Below are 15,084 nucleotides of genomic sequence, written 5' to 3' on the forward strand. Positions count from 1 at the left end.
CAAAGGAGCAACTAGCTGAGATCTTCACTAAGGCTTTGGCAAGAGAACAGTTCTCTTATCTCAGAGAATTGCTTGGGGTGAAATCAGTTCACAATTTGAAGGGGAGTGTTAATATGCAAAATGGTAAACTGATTTAGTATGTAATTGTTTTGTTTAGTGTCAATACTTAGCTCATAGGCTAAGCTATTTATACTAGTCAACGGTTTGTTAAGTCTCATAGGACTTGACTGGACAGGTGTCTTAATCCTACTGATAGTGTAGTTGGACGGTTGAGATTGAAGCTAAATTTTCTCTTGAAAAAATGCTCAGCAGTAATAGCTTATTATGTTAATGGGAAAGTTGTTTCAAATAGATTGTTTGACCCTTTGATTGTTGCTAAAGTTGTTGATGGTTCCAATTAGGCAGAAACAGAATAGTCCAATCTGTCCAGGAGTTTTATGGTTTGATTGCATCTCCTGTGTTATTCTCATAAATTTCAATTTCTAGTGAATTTCTTATGAGATAGTATTTTGACTGATTTATTCACTGAGGTTTCTGTTTGCTTCTAGAATGTACAAACTAATCATAAAGAACATGCACTGAGAATATGTTCTGTATTTCTAAGTATCTTGTGGACTTTGTTTTGGCATCTGATTGCCTTCTTCTGGAAGTGCCCTGTAGATTCTTTGTTTCAATCATGGTACTCTTACACCTATATAAAAACATAGGATTGGATTATCTTGATTTTAACAGGAATTGTTTGTTGCATCTGTTCGTTTTTGAGGAAATGGAGAATATTGTTGTTTTCAGAAAATCTTGGTTGTTCTGCTCACTATTGCCTTTGTTTGGAAGCTTATAAAATACATGTGGAGCTTCTTGAGCATGGACAAGGAGCCAGTGGCTGTATTGGTTACTGGTGCTGCAGGCATGCTCAAATCAATCCTTTTATTTCTTCCCCACACACCCAACCAACCCCCCCGGCGCGGTTTTAAAATTTTTTTTTTTTTACAAAATTACAACTTCATTTTCTTATAACGGTTCGATTCAAAATTCAGATGCCATGTATTGTCATTGCCACAAAACCATCTTGGAATATTTCCTGAATTTTTAAGCTCATGATATCCAATTTTATGATTTGAAATATTGGGCTAAGTATCTAAGTATTTGTCTGTCAACATAAACTTGGATCCGTTTCGGCAAGAAAAGCTAAAGAGAATTGTCCCTTCCTCCCTCCGTCCACTTGAGCTCCCAATTCCAATTAAAGTTAGTGCTGTGGACGACGATCCTCGTAACTTCACTAACTCTCACATATATTATTCTCTAAAATTATTGGCTTCATTTCTCATCCGGTCACTGCCAGGAATATTTTTTTATGCCTGTTTGTACCCTCTTTTTTCAGTTTTAACTCTATTCTTTATTTCATTCTTGTCTCATTTCTCATACGATGCTTTTGGAAAATCATGGATCTCAACGTTAGTTTCTTGCTCTTAATCTGTGAATTTATGAATTCTAAGATTGAAAGGTGTCTGACACGCACCTCATAGGTTGCCTGCATTTGTCACAGTGTATGTGTGTGTTAGCTTAACACATAGTTGCATGTTTCTGACATTTTTTGAATGGTTCCCTTTCTTTCAGCGACTCAATTATTGATCCTGCAGCAATCTTCGCTATGCTTTTTGGTAGTGAGCTTTTTGAGGAATATATTGGCCAGCTAGCCATGGCATCAATGGCTTCACTAGATATTTTCTCAGAAGGGGAGAAGTTCGATCCCAAAAAGCTGCAAGAGAAAATGCGGGTACTGTTTTGTTTATTTATGCTCACTAACCCAGTTACCTATAATTTTCTGTGATGCAATGAGACCAACTTGTTTAGGAATTAAATTTGGGAGCAATGCATTTAATATATTGGTACTATAAAGTTAGTCAGATCGTTTGTTTTCTGAAATGCATATTTGTTTGGGCTTTTCAGTCCCACATTCACCAAAAATAGACCTGTATTTTTGTAGTTCTGCCAAGTCTTTGTCTTTCAAGAATGGTTATATATCACATTGGTTTCTGTGTGAAAATATCCATCTATTACAGGTTGTTCAAAGGGAAAGAGAGGAAAAACTTACAGAAACACTAAAAAATCGACTCAACCAATACATGCAAGGAAACAAAGAGGACTTTGTTAGTCATGCTGAAGCTGAAGTTGCGAGGCTTTCCAATGCAGGTAATTGATCCCTGCATGTGGTACTTTTGGGTGAGAGAACAGAAAAATTGTTACATTTTTCAACTGCTTTTAGGTCTGCCCTTATTTAAAAGTTGATTAGATTTGGCAGATATCTATTCTCTTGGATTAAAGAATAACTGAAGAATAAGCTAGGTACTTGTAATATTGTTTGGGAGCATACAAGATGAGAACAGAAAACACTCGTAATGATGAATTGCCATGTAGGGCCTACATTGATTTGCTCTTTCTCTGACCATTTTATATTTAGTTCAGACTTATACTGAGCCAGTAGGTACTTACAAATCAATAAAATTATAATTGTAAATTTTGTTGGCTTGTAATTTAGCTACTCATTTTATGATTTCATCATGGATGGCCTTCCTGTAAAGTCAAATTAATACTACTACTGCATCCAATTTCAGTAGTATATTATGCTGTGACACGTTTAATGGGGACTATCATCCAAACTATGCCCAACAGTTCATTGTCTTTTGAAGGTTAAAAAATTGCTGAGCAGTAGTTCGTTGCTTAAGATGTAGGAACTGATTTGACGATATGCTTAATGTGATTAATATCTGATGGAGCTGTTTCTATGATTATTTCCTAAGCTTTTGTATATAATTTTCAGTGATATGGTCTGTTTTCTACAGCTTACGGTGTTGATATGTTGAATACAATTGGCTACATATATGCCAGACAGTCAGCAAAAGAGCTATGGAAGAAAGCATTGTATTTGGGAGTCCCATTTATTGCAGAGTGGTTTAGAAATAAAGGGCATTTCATTAAATCCCAAGTAACAGCAGCAACAGGTTAGTAGATCTTTCTGGATTAAATATCGCCAGTCATGTCCTAAGTCTATGTTCTCATGATGACACTAATTGTTGGCTCCAATGATTAATTGACCTATGGGCCTAACCAGGGGTATGGGGGCTGATCCGACCCACAGTATTGTTGAAATATAATCCTTCTACAGATTTTTTAGAGCTGAAGTCATTTCCTATTTTCTGTTAAGTCTATTTTAAATGATGTAATGAGAACCATTAGATCATAGTCTAGGTGGATTCTCTAGCTTAGATTTGGTATGACACGTGTAAGCACCTAATAGGGTGACAGTTGTAATTCTGTTAGGAGAGAATCACATTTCTCTCTCTGTCAGACACACTATGTAAGCTGCAGATTGTAAGAATTCAATAGAACAGTGCCTTCCCCATTTTCTCTTCATTCTCTCTAGCTAAAAGCTCCAGAATATACACCTCTTCCTAATCTGAAAATACATATATAAACAGAGAATTCTAACAAGTATAGGGTCCAATCCAGTTCATCCTTATGTGTTCAGATATTGACAGGATAAGGAATATTTGTGTTTTTTTTTCTGTCTTTTACCTGCACATCGTTTTACATTGAACAAAATTTGAGTAGATAGCATTACTAGCTGTTGTCTTCTATAGGTGTGGTGAATTACAGGGTCTTAATAAGCTAGAGACAGCTGAAAGATATGGAAAGGAGCAAGTGCATGAGTGGCGTCGGAGTTATGATATTCCTCCCCCAAACGGTGAGAGCTTCGAAATCGAAAATTCTGTGGTGCCCTAGCTGTATCTGTACAGCCACTTATCCAAGGGTTGAGTTTGCATTTCAAAAATGGATGGCTGAGATTGAATGATTGGATAACCTATTCAGCCCTTTGTTATTTAGCAGCTAAGTCACACGTGCGGTAGGAAGCAGTGAGATTGATTACTTAGCTCTCCTCTCTGGTTGCCCAAATCGAAATTCGTAAGAGCCCATCCAATTCTGAGTGCCTCCAGGAACTCTTCCTTTTGCTTGCCCAAATCCAATCCTTAGCGCCTCCACGAACTCCTCTCTTCTTGCCCACTGTCTTTGCTTGGCTGCGAGGTCTTGTCTCTGCTTCAGAAGGAACTCTTCCTCTCACTTGCCCAAATTCATCCTAAGTGCGTCCAACTCTTGTCTGTGCTTGGGCAAAACGCAGCTGCAAGAAGGTAATGCTCACCGAATTGAGGTCCTCAAGTCTTCTCTCTGCTTGCCCAAAACTCATATGCAGATACAAAATTGATGGTGGGTCCAACCTCCATGATGAAATGGTCACCAAATTGGAGGTATTTAATTAATTTAATTTGTTTTGTTGGCATTGTCTGATATAGAATTTCAATTTTGCAGGGGAATGAATTTGTAATAACAACGTGGTTGTAAAGATTTTGAAGATCCTTGGCTGTTAACGACGACATTTGAGTTGGTGGCAAAAGGAAGTGTAAGGAGAGGCCTTTGAAAGTATGGAAACATCAAGTAAGATTTCAAAGAACCCTCTTTCTGGTTTAGGACTTGAATGTGATTTGGGTAATGAGTTGATGCAATTGCATGTTTTTGGTTGCAAAACAGTTATACGTGGTGCAATTATTGACCTGAGTATGTGCAATTGCATGAGATTATTCATTTGTGTTTTTTTTAAGAGAAAGTATGTTAGCACATAGAGTATAAGGTAATTTCAGTTTGAAATTATGTTTCTCAGGCATGAAGGGGTCTGGTAAGATGGACAGGGGTCTAGAGACATCAAATGGTGGTTGTAGTGATTCAGGGTGTCTGGGTGGTTGTGAAAGGTCGAGTCATAGGGCACCGACAACAGAGACTGGGCATATGTCGGTCCAACATATGGTTAGTCAAAGCAGTGATGATAATGATGTTGACATGATTGCACCGAGGAAAGAAGATGTTATGGGAAAAGAGTTTAAAACGATAGAATTAGCAGAAGAATATTATATGAGTTATGCAAAGGGCATTGGATTTAGCGTGAGAAAAGACAAATTGGGGCGAAATGCGGAAGGGAAAATATGTAGGAGACGGTGGTGTTGTTCTAAAGAAGGTTTGAGAAATGAGAAGTTTAATGATCGATCAGATAGGATTCGACCACCAAAGACAATTACAAGAGAGAATTGTTCTGCCCATTTTTGGGTGGGTTATGAGAAGAAACGTGACGTTTACGTCGTTACAAATTTTGAACCACATCACAATCATCAACTAGTTACTCCACTTGAATCACCATATCTCCGATGTAACCGTGTTGTTCGAAATTCTGATTTAGCACAAGCAGTGGGAATGCGAAGAGCATTGGTTAGAACATGTCAAACATATGAGTATATGGTCGACCAATGTGGCGGGTATTTAAATGTTGGTTTTCAAATAAAGGATTTGTACAATAAGTTGGATGCATCACGGAGGGAAATTTTGCTCGACGGTGACACAGAAGCTGCACTATCTTACTTGAAAGCGAAAGGAGAAATGGATCCAGAATTCTTTTGTAAGTTCAGTGTTGACGAGGAAAATAGGCTTGGTAATTTGTTTTGGAGGGACTCCACTTCCCTTTTGGATTACATTGCCTACGGGGACGTCCTCATATTTGACAGCACGTACAAAACAAATGTTTATGACAAGCCCCTAGTGTTGTTTGTTGGTTCGAACAACTACCGTTCTACTGTAATGTTTGGTTGTGCATTATTGCAGGACGAGACATTTGAAACTTACAAGTGGTTATTGGAAACATTCATGGCATCCATGAAAGATAAGAAGCCAATATCAATATTGACGGATGGCGATGAGGCAATGCGTAAAGCCATTGATGATGTGTTTCCCATGTCTAACCATCGGTTGTGCTCATGGCATGTGTCAAGGAATGCACAAAATAACTTGAAGGATGATGAATTGGTAAGAAATTTTCAGGCATGTATTTGGGAACCATTTGCATTGGACGAGTTTGAGAAGAAATGGGAGGTTCTAAGGGAAAGAGCGAGTACTCCGAAAAAAAAGAATGGTTGAAAATGATGTATGCAAAAAGTGACTCATGGGCTGAATCATGTTTGAGAGGAAAGTTTTTCGGTGGTATGTGCACCACTCAACGCGTGGAGTCTATGAACAAGTATGTGAAAGATTACTTGAGGAAAGGAGTGAAGTTGTTTGAATGTATTCCAGCAATTGATAGGGCTATGTTACGTCTTAGGAATACCACGGCAAAGGATGGTTTCAACGCAAAGTACTCAACACCAGTCCTTAAAACCGCATTGACAAAACTCGAGCAACAAGCTTCTTTGATTTACACGCATAGATGCTTTGTATTGGTTCGTCATGAGATCGAATCTTGTTCAGCACTCATCCATGATAATGTGATGCATAATTTTGGAGGTCGTGTATACGTATTGTCAAAATATGGTGAACCGCATAATAAATGGACTTGTGTTTACCACGGTGGGGAAAAGATACGGATACAGTGTGGATGCCGGAAATATGAAAGTGAGGGGATCCCGTGTTGCCACCTGTTTTATGTAATGAAGTGCGAGCACCTTACGGAAATTCCTCCAGCACTCATAATGAAGAGATGGACAAAGAGTGCCCAAACTGATACATGTAGGGAATTTATCAGCAAAGGCGAAGACACTACCAAGGAAGTTGTAGAAATGGCGAGGTATGGAAGTTTAAGTGCTATGTCAAACAAAGTTTGTTTTTATGCATCAAAGAGTGCAAATGGTTATGCCATGTTGACGAATGAGTTTAGTAGATTGAGGGAATTTGTGAAGGCTTACTGCAAAAGGAAGAAGAGACGAGTCTGAAATTGGGTAGCGCTGAGCAATGTCCTTCAAATATTGTGAAAGATCCAAATATCGTTAAGACAAAAGGCAGTCAAGCAAGGCAGGGTGGAACGCACAAGCGTCGACAATGTCAATTGTGTCGCGGATATGGACATACAAAGCGTAATTGCTCTCAAAGAAACTTGCATCCAAGTAGAAATGCAGGTGTGAATATCCCATCAGGTAGTGAAAGCTATCAGTATAGTTCTGATAAAGGGCCGTCCCCGGACATTAGCTACAGTTATCCTAGTCAAACGATTTCTTAATGCAGAAGCAACAATGTGGTTGATTTCTCTGGTTCTGATAGTTTTTCTACTGCAGACCCAACTGGTTCTACCCCTAACAGTGACGATGGTTTCTCATTCGACAATGGTGAACCTAATTCCCTATGTACTGGTTCAACCCAAAACAATTGTAGTTTTGGAACTTGGTTTACATGTAAATATTGACATGAAATGTAGATTCAGTAATAGACAATATGCTTTCATATGATATTAAGTTATTGTTTTATGTATGTAATGTTAAGAAACGATGTTATGACTTGTAGGGGGTGCTTGAACGGAAGTTTTATGTAGGAGGCGGTGATCCAATATTGTCATGTAGCACAATTGATTTTCCTAAATATCCCCAATTTCAATAAACACTATGTGCTTAACTCTAATATTGAATAATAAACATACGGTCATCATAAAGAATTGGCTTCGTTTTCTTTGTCTTTGCGCCATACATTAATTACGTTTGCGTTTTGAAGGTATGTTTATTTTGCACACAGCCGGTTTCAATTTGCATTTCACAGATGCAATTGCATGACGGTGATGCAATGCAAGGCCGGCTGTGCGCAAACCCCGAATCAGGAAAAATGATTCATATTTTTTTTTACATGCATAACTACACGTAATTTTTTTAACTATCAATTGAAGTTGAGAGAATAAAAAACGGAAAGGGGCAATAAGCCGAACATTGTTTCAGTACAACAATGATTAATACTCGAAAATACGTTGTAATGGTCATTCTAATGTACCACAAATGATTTTCCAAAACAGCCCGATTTTCGTATAACACAATGTGCTTAACCATAATATTGAATGGTACACATATGGTCTTAATAAAGTATTTGCTTTGTTGTCTTTGTCTTTGTGCTATACATTTAGGGTTGGGCATGCGTTTTTCAGGGATGTTTTGTTTGCACACAGCAGGTTTGTATTTGCATTTCACACATGCAATTGCATGACGGTGATGCAATGCAAGGGTGGCTGTGCGCAAACCCCTAAAAACGAAAAATGGAACTCCATATTTTTTTGTACATCCACAATTACACCTTTTTTTTGAACTAGAAATCGAAGTACATAGCATCAGAAGTGGTCAGGGGCAATAAGCCGAACATATTATATTACAAAACGGACTAATGATCCGGAAAATTGAATCGTTTCCATAATTTAGTTGGTTTTCTTTCTCTTTGGGGTACGTGAACGAAGACTTTTCTCAACTTTGCCTTTTTGGTGTGTGGAGTCTTGTTCTGCATTCAGATTACCCTTAGCTGCGGCCCCGCCGTCATCGACTTCCTCATCCTCATCCCCAACCTCGTCCTCATCGGCTTCCTCATCCTCATCCCCAACCTCTGTCTCGTCGATCCAAGCATCGTCTTCATCTTCCTCTTCATCTTCCTCTTCTTCCTCTTCTTCTTCCTCTTCCTCATCTTCTTCATGCTCTTTTGGTATCACATTTTTTGTCGTCCCTTTTGTACCTAGGTGGTCAGCTTTAAATTTTGTGCGAAACTCCTACATACAGGGAAACATTGACATATATTTTTATCAATTTTGTGATGATGGTTTGCAATGCAGAATCTGTCAGCAATGTATTTCAAAGTGCAATATTGAACATCCTATACAGCGAACTTTACAATGGAGGTAACAAACTTACATGTTCCGCATCATCATCTATGACGTCTTCACCAATACCTGAACTTCCAATGGTTGTTCCCGAGGTGTTCTTCAATTTGGCCTATTACAATATAACAGCGTTCATGTTCAATACCATGGTCTGTCAGTTCATATTAACATCCGTGAAGGTTGTTCATTTTATGAAATCAGTCTGAAATGAAAGTCGACCGACTCACAATCTCTTGCCGTAGGAGACTGATCTCTATGCTTGCTTCCAATGAAGTTGAAAAAAGTACGGCATTCAACCCAGCATTCAGCTCTAAAATCTCGGTCGCAGCTTCAGCAGTTACCTACATTGAGGCACATGCAATTACACCAATGACCACATGAAATTTCACAATGTATGAATATATCACGCAATGGAAGCTACTTACATGTGTCACACCAGCAGGTAATGGTAGATCAAGGCTATCTTGGCCACGCGGTATCCGCACAAGTTTACTTCCATTTTCGGCTGCCCAGCATGGTATTCGCACTGACCATAGCTGAGGAGAGATGTTTCCTACCCTGATATTGGCCCCTACGAGATTTCGATCTTCTCCTTCTTGTGGAATTTAGGTATCATTTTAGATATGAATTTCATGCAGCAAGTGTAAGTACAGAACACGTGTTCAGTGTATAATGTACCGCTTCACGCAAGTCCTCATAGTGGCGGTACCTTATCTACTCATCTCTGTAGTGGCCATAGTTGGATGAATTTGCAAGCCATTCTGAAGCGGGGTACCCATTCAGTGCTTCCCTGACTTCTGCCTCATCATTTAGCTTATAATCAGAAAGCATTGTCGTCGGTGGAATTTTGGGTACTTGAGGTTCTGTGGTGCCTAAACTTTGCATTGCGACTCGCTCTCCCAAAAACCAGGCTGAACCAGCTGGTCCCTCAAGTAGGATTCGTTTACGGGTTGCCGACACACTATTTATGACGGCTTCCGGCATGTCGGATTCATTGGTCCCCCATGGGTTCCAATTAACCTCCAACACAAATTGGTTACCTCAGGGAATCATACATTTGAAGCTAAATAAAATTTCACACAAACGTCGAGGTTTATACCTGATCATTTGTTAGATGTCGCATCATCACTCTAAAATGTTCCAAGTGATGTTGCAAGTCCCGCTTTGATTTTGCACCAACCCACCTCAATGTTCTGGGCCACGTGTTCAAGGTCCCACTGGGCCTTGATAAAGCAAACGGCTTTAGGTACTCGCAAGCCCATACCTACAGAAGACAAGTTTAGAAATTAGTCATTTAAGCACAAAAGTATGTTCCACTTTGCGGATATTCAATTCGATGACACTAACCTCCCATGCCCTCCAATACCCGCCCATGCTTGATGACCTGCCCCTGGAACAAGAATCCAATGATCTATACAAGCAAGCCAACGCCGCACCGCCCCAGTCATATTTACCAATGTCTGAGACTATTTCCAGACAGGGGGCGTAGTGCATACTCACGTATTGGCTCTTGTCATTGAGGAATGAGGAGCCAATCAAGCACAGTATAAATGCCCTTGCAATTTGGTCAGCTTCTTTATCATCTTTCGGATTCTTCTTCCAGTACGGAGTGCAAAGGCTTTCATACGGCACTCTCCTTTCCCCTGCCAGTAGGTCTGCAATTGGCTTCCCAAACAATTTCACCACCTTGTTCTTGTTTCTGTAAATGTCCAAGTCGTACGTTAATCGCTTCCCACCAACACGCAATCCTGTGATAGCTGCGAAGTCCGTCGGGGTCATTGTCATCTCTCCAACTTCATCGAAGGGGAATGTGTGGGTAGTGTCCCACCATCTCTCAGCTAAGGCCACAAGTAATGGCCTATCCCCTTTCTTTCCATGTCCCAGTATTGACAAAAAGGGCAAAAATCCAGATTCTTTCACCTTCGCTTTCACCGTGTCGTGCATTGCTTTGTTATACCATGTAGCACATATGTCGTTGTTTCCACACCCTCTGATTTTTTTTAAAGTGAGCAGCATAAATAATTTTGGGTTTAGTAATCTTCATTTGATTCTTACCCTGTAAACAAAATTTATTCCAATGTGTGAAATGCGAAATGTAGACTTAAATAATAATACCTTGAAGGAGATATGTTCCTCCAAATCGAAGTGAAGCACGGGTGAACAAGGATTGCGGTGTCTTGGTATGAACACACGTACCCCGAACACCCCATTACCCATAGGACCCGATATTCGTTTGGATGGCGTCCGTTTTTTCGAGCTTGAGGAAGCCGCTGAAGAGTTACCTTTCGTACCCTCTGCAACTGTGGTCTTGGGGCGACGGGAACCTTGAACAGATGGTCTAACCTTGGTGGCCATGTGTTTCGTCCTCATTGTTGATTCGAATATCCTTCATTATTGATTTCAATAAAACCAAAATCGAACCGATTATCTCTATCTCAACATCAAACAATACAGTAACAAGTTTGACCAAAAATAAAACAACACATTAACGAGACATAATCTCAACCTGTTCATTGTTAAAAAACACCCACAACGAAATATAGACAATGACATCTCCAAAATGACAGCAATGACAGCCAAAGGATAACAATTACAGCCAAACCAGCAATCTATCTTCACTGCCGCAGCTCATAATTTATATATTAAGCTTGACCTAGCTTTTTCCAAACCAGCAAATACATCTCAAAAATGAAAGCAAATACATCTCGAAAATGAAAGCAAATACATCTCGATGCGTAATGAAAAGCCAGCCAAACCAGCAATTACATCTGGAAAAAAATTTGCAGCCCATTCTAGGAACGAACCCTTCTCTAAGGTAAAACAATGTTTTTAGAAATCTTCAAATAGATTCATGGGATTTGCCAAATCAGACCCTTTAGATTTATAATAATGACAGATGGAATGGTGATTGACAACTTCCCTTGGAACTCAGAACAAGCCAATTCAGTGAATGTTCAGAAGATATGATTCGTTTACTTTATCCTTACAGCCTTACAACGAATACAACGAAAAAGAACTTTGTTTCTTCTTTAACAAAAATAACAAGGAGAAAAAGCTAATAATAAGGTCTCCTGCATCCTTCCCCCCACCGTTCTCCAATCAGAAGAAATGCAAAAAGTGACAAAAGGTGAAGTTTTTTGTTTTAATGAACAGAAAAGTGGGAATGTTTTTTCAATAAAACCAAAACTCAATAAACTGAGATTCTGAGTTTCAGGAATGAGGACCCATAAACTGTTTGTTCAGAGTGTTTATCTCTCTGTATCTAGCTAAAGCCACAAGATATGAAACATGCATGAAACATAAATGGGTCTGAAAAATAAAGGACACCCCATCTCAGAGAACCCAATAAAAGAAAGACAGAGAGTGAGTGAGTCAAAAAGCCAATGAGAAATACAAACAAATGAAAAGCTTTTATCACATACAGGTAAATGCTTGAATCACAGAGGTGGAGTTTGAATGCGTATGAAATTATGACATGGACCCATTCATTAAGATAGATAGAGTCAGAAGAGGCACACAACAGAAATAGCAAACAGACATAATAGCGATAGAAAGAGAGGGAAATACAAGCACATACAAATAACTGGGATATGCAAATTAGAAGATCCAAACGTGCACCAACATTGAGATAGGCGGACTCACAAAACGCACAAAAACCATGACAAAACGCACACAAACCACAAACCACAAAACGTGCACCAACATTGCATTTTGTATAACAGTAGGATTTCCTAATGAACAGAACTCTGCTTAGAGAAGAACCCAATTGGACAAACTACAAATGAAATTGTAATTTACGTCATTGAGGAAGAAATGCAGCATACCCAGATGGAATTTCACCTCTTCAGGTAAGGTCAAAATCGGAGTCTGCAGAGCCCAATTGTGCAACGATGACGCTGGTGTGTGAAGATGACGCTGGCTGTGCAGGGAAGACTGGCTGTGCGACGATGACTCTGGCCGTGCGACGCTGACCAAGGCTGTGCAACGCTGATGCTGGAGGTGCGACGATGATGCTGGAGGTGCGATGCCAAACAGAATTTTGCTACGGGCTATAGATTGAAAAGAGGAATTAGGGTTGGCCTTTAGGAGCAAGAGCTCAAAAATGAAGTCGCTGAGAGGGTTTCAAATTTGAGTTTGAATTGGATTGGCCTTGACGGGTCAAATTCAATTGGGTTTGGGCTTTACGGTTAACATTAAATTGGGTTAGGGTTTAGGGTAAAAAAGATATTGGGTTGGGCTTTATGGTTAAAATTGAACTGGGTTGGGCTTTACAGTTAACATGATATTAAGTTGGGCTTTATGGTTCAAAATTCAATTGAGTTCGGGCGATAGTATTCAGATTGAAGTGTTTAGGGTTTAGAGTTTGTGGTTTATGCATACAAGTTAAAATTGGAATGGGTTGGACGTTACGGTAAAAATTTAATTGGGTTTATGCAATTCAGTGTTAGAAGTCAAGGGTTTAGAATTTACGGTTACAATTTCGGGTTGGGCTTTATGATTAACACTAAAATGGATTTGGCCTTTAGGGTTTAACGTATGGTTTATGTTTATAATTATATTGGATTCGGGTTATAGACTATTCGTAAGCCTAGGATTTAATAATTTTCAATGTTTCAAGTCGTATCTAATTGTTATATACACTTTTGAAAAGACGCGATACATTTACGAGTGGTTATATGCAATTGCATAAAATAATATGCAATTGCAGTATTCAGATGCAGTTCAGAGGTACCTGTGCGCAATTACAAATTTCGTACAACGGGTAGTTATAATGTTCACTTCGAACGTACAAACATAAAATTGAACAACCCAAACACAGATACGGATACATAGCACAATAGAGAAAACGTTAATATAACATGTTAATTTTGGATCACACTTCCAAATTGCAATGTAAACTAAAACATTACACTCTAATCCCTGAACTTGTAGTTTTCATCATCCGAGTCATCCGTGGACTCCCATTTTTCAACTTCCTCCCAATGCGTAATGAGCTTGTCACCGTAGCAATCACTGCACCATTCCGTCTTTTGAGGGGTGCACTTGCAAACAAGAGGAGATGGTGGCTTTGGAGGCGAGGGAGTTGGAGACCGGTAAACTTGAACATTATCGGAATTTACAGAAAAAAGATCCTTGCAAAGTTGACATGGACGCAAATCAGATGGAACATGTTTACAAAAGTTAGGAGTAACATGAACTTTGGGATCATTTGGATCCCAACCTTGCTGTTTTGGGTTGTTGACAACGTGAGGTTGGTTTGAAGAGGAAGCCATGCATTTGTGAGTGGGAGGCAGGCACTGAAATGCCCTTTTATACTATAATGGAGTCAAGGGTTATCCGGGAAAATTAACCCACCCAACTGACTTTTTTAAAGTAACAGAGTATTTGTTCACAGGAACGCAATACGTACGTTCGTGGAGAAAAGTTACCCGTTCGTCGAAAACATGGGCCAACCACCTTACTTTTTCAAGAAAACATTCGACTTTTTCACACGAACGCAAAAGGTACATTCGGTGAGGAAAGTTTTAAATTCGCTGGAAAAAGGAATCCAACCAACTTACTTTTTCAAACAAACGGAAAGATTGTTCAGACGAACGCCATACATACGTTCGTTGAGAAAAGTTACCCGATCGCCGAAAACATGGGCCAACCACCTTTCTTTTTCAAGAAAACATTCGACTTTTTCACACGAACGCAAAAGGTACATTCGGTGAGGAAAGTTTTAAATTCGCTGGAAAAAGTAATCCAACCAACTTACTTTTTCAAACAAACGGAAAGATTTTTCAGACGAACGCCATACATACGTTCGTTGAGAAAAGTTACCCGATCGCCGAAAACATGGGCCAACCACCTTACTTTTTCAAGAAAACATTCGACTTTTTCACACGAACGCAAAAGGTACATTCGGTGAGGAAAGTTTTAAATTCGCTGGAAAAAGTAATCCAACCAACTTACTTTATCAAACAAACGGAAAGATTGTTCAGACGAACGCCATACATACGTTCGTTGAGAAAAGTTACCGATCGCCGAAAACATGGGCCAACCACCTTACTTTTTCAAGAAAACATTCGACTTTTTCACACGAACGCAAAAGGTACATTCGGTGAGGAAAGTTTTAAATTCGCTGGAAAAAGTAATCCAACCAACTTACTTTTTCAAACAAACGGAAAGATTGTTCAGACGAACGGCATACATACGTTCGTTGAGAAAAGTTACCCGATCGCCGAAAACATGGGCCAACCACCTTACTTTTTCAAGAAAACATTCGACTTTTTCACACGAACGCAAAAGGTACATTCGGTGAGGAAAGTGTCAAATTCGCTGGAAAAAGGAGTCCAACCAACTTACTTTTTCAAACAAACGGAAAGATTGTTCAG

The 15,084-nt window shown here is 39.3% G+C and overlaps 2 protein-coding genes across 2 annotated transcripts; one reads left to right on the forward strand and one right to left on the reverse strand.

Annotated features, from left to right (window-relative positions):
- The first annotated feature begins 4,475 nt into the window (after positions 1–4,475).
- Positions 4,476–6,012, forward strand: LOC117625335 (protein FAR1-RELATED SEQUENCE 5-like). The gene is made up of 2 exons (XM_034356911.1): positions 4,476–4,608; positions 4,712–6,012. Exons 1-2 carry the CDS (start codon positions 4,476–4,478, stop codon positions 6,010–6,012), a joined length of 1,434 nt encoding a protein of 477 aa, XP_034212802.1.
- Positions 6,013–9,421: 3,409 nt separating this feature from the next.
- Positions 9,422–10,651, reverse strand: LOC117625336 (protein MAINTENANCE OF MERISTEMS-like). Its single transcript, XM_034356912.1, has 3 exons — positions 10,055–10,651; positions 9,807–9,971; positions 9,422–9,727 (listed from the first exon to the last, which is right to left on the reverse strand). The coding sequence occupies exons 1-3, from the start codon at positions 10,649–10,651 to the stop codon at positions 9,422–9,424; spliced, it is 1,068 nt and encodes a 355-aa protein (XP_034212803.1).
- Positions 10,652–15,084: the final 4,433 nt, after the last annotated feature.

The sequence above is a fragment of the Prunus dulcis genome, chromosome 4, assembly GCF_902201215.1.
Source record: "Prunus dulcis chromosome 4, ALMONDv2, whole genome shotgun sequence".
NCBI lineage: Eukaryota > Viridiplantae > Streptophyta > Magnoliopsida > Rosales > Rosaceae > Prunus > Prunus dulcis.

Bases quoted from the DNA above. Each gene is read 5' to 3' on its own strand.
- LOC117625335 (XM_034356911.1), top strand. From the start codon at position 4,476: ATGGAAACATCAAGTAAGATTTCAAAGAACCCTCTTTCTGGTTTAGGA. The intron at 4,609-4,711 runs GTATGTGCAATT...TATGTTTCTCAG, and splicing joins TGGTGCAATTATTGACCTGA to GCATGAAGGGGTCTGGTAAG.
- LOC117625336 (XM_034356912.1), bottom strand. From the start codon at position 10,651: ATGCACGACACGGTGAAAGCGAAGGTGAAAGAATCTGGATTTTTGCCC. The intron at 9,972-10,054 runs GTTAGTGTCATC...TGTCTTCTGTAG, and splicing joins GGTATTGGAGGGCATGGGAG to GTATGGGCTTGCGAGTACCT. The intron at 9,728-9,806 runs GTATAAACCTCG...TTTGTGTTGGAG, and splicing joins GACATCTAACAAATGATCAG to GTTAATTGGAACCCATGGGG.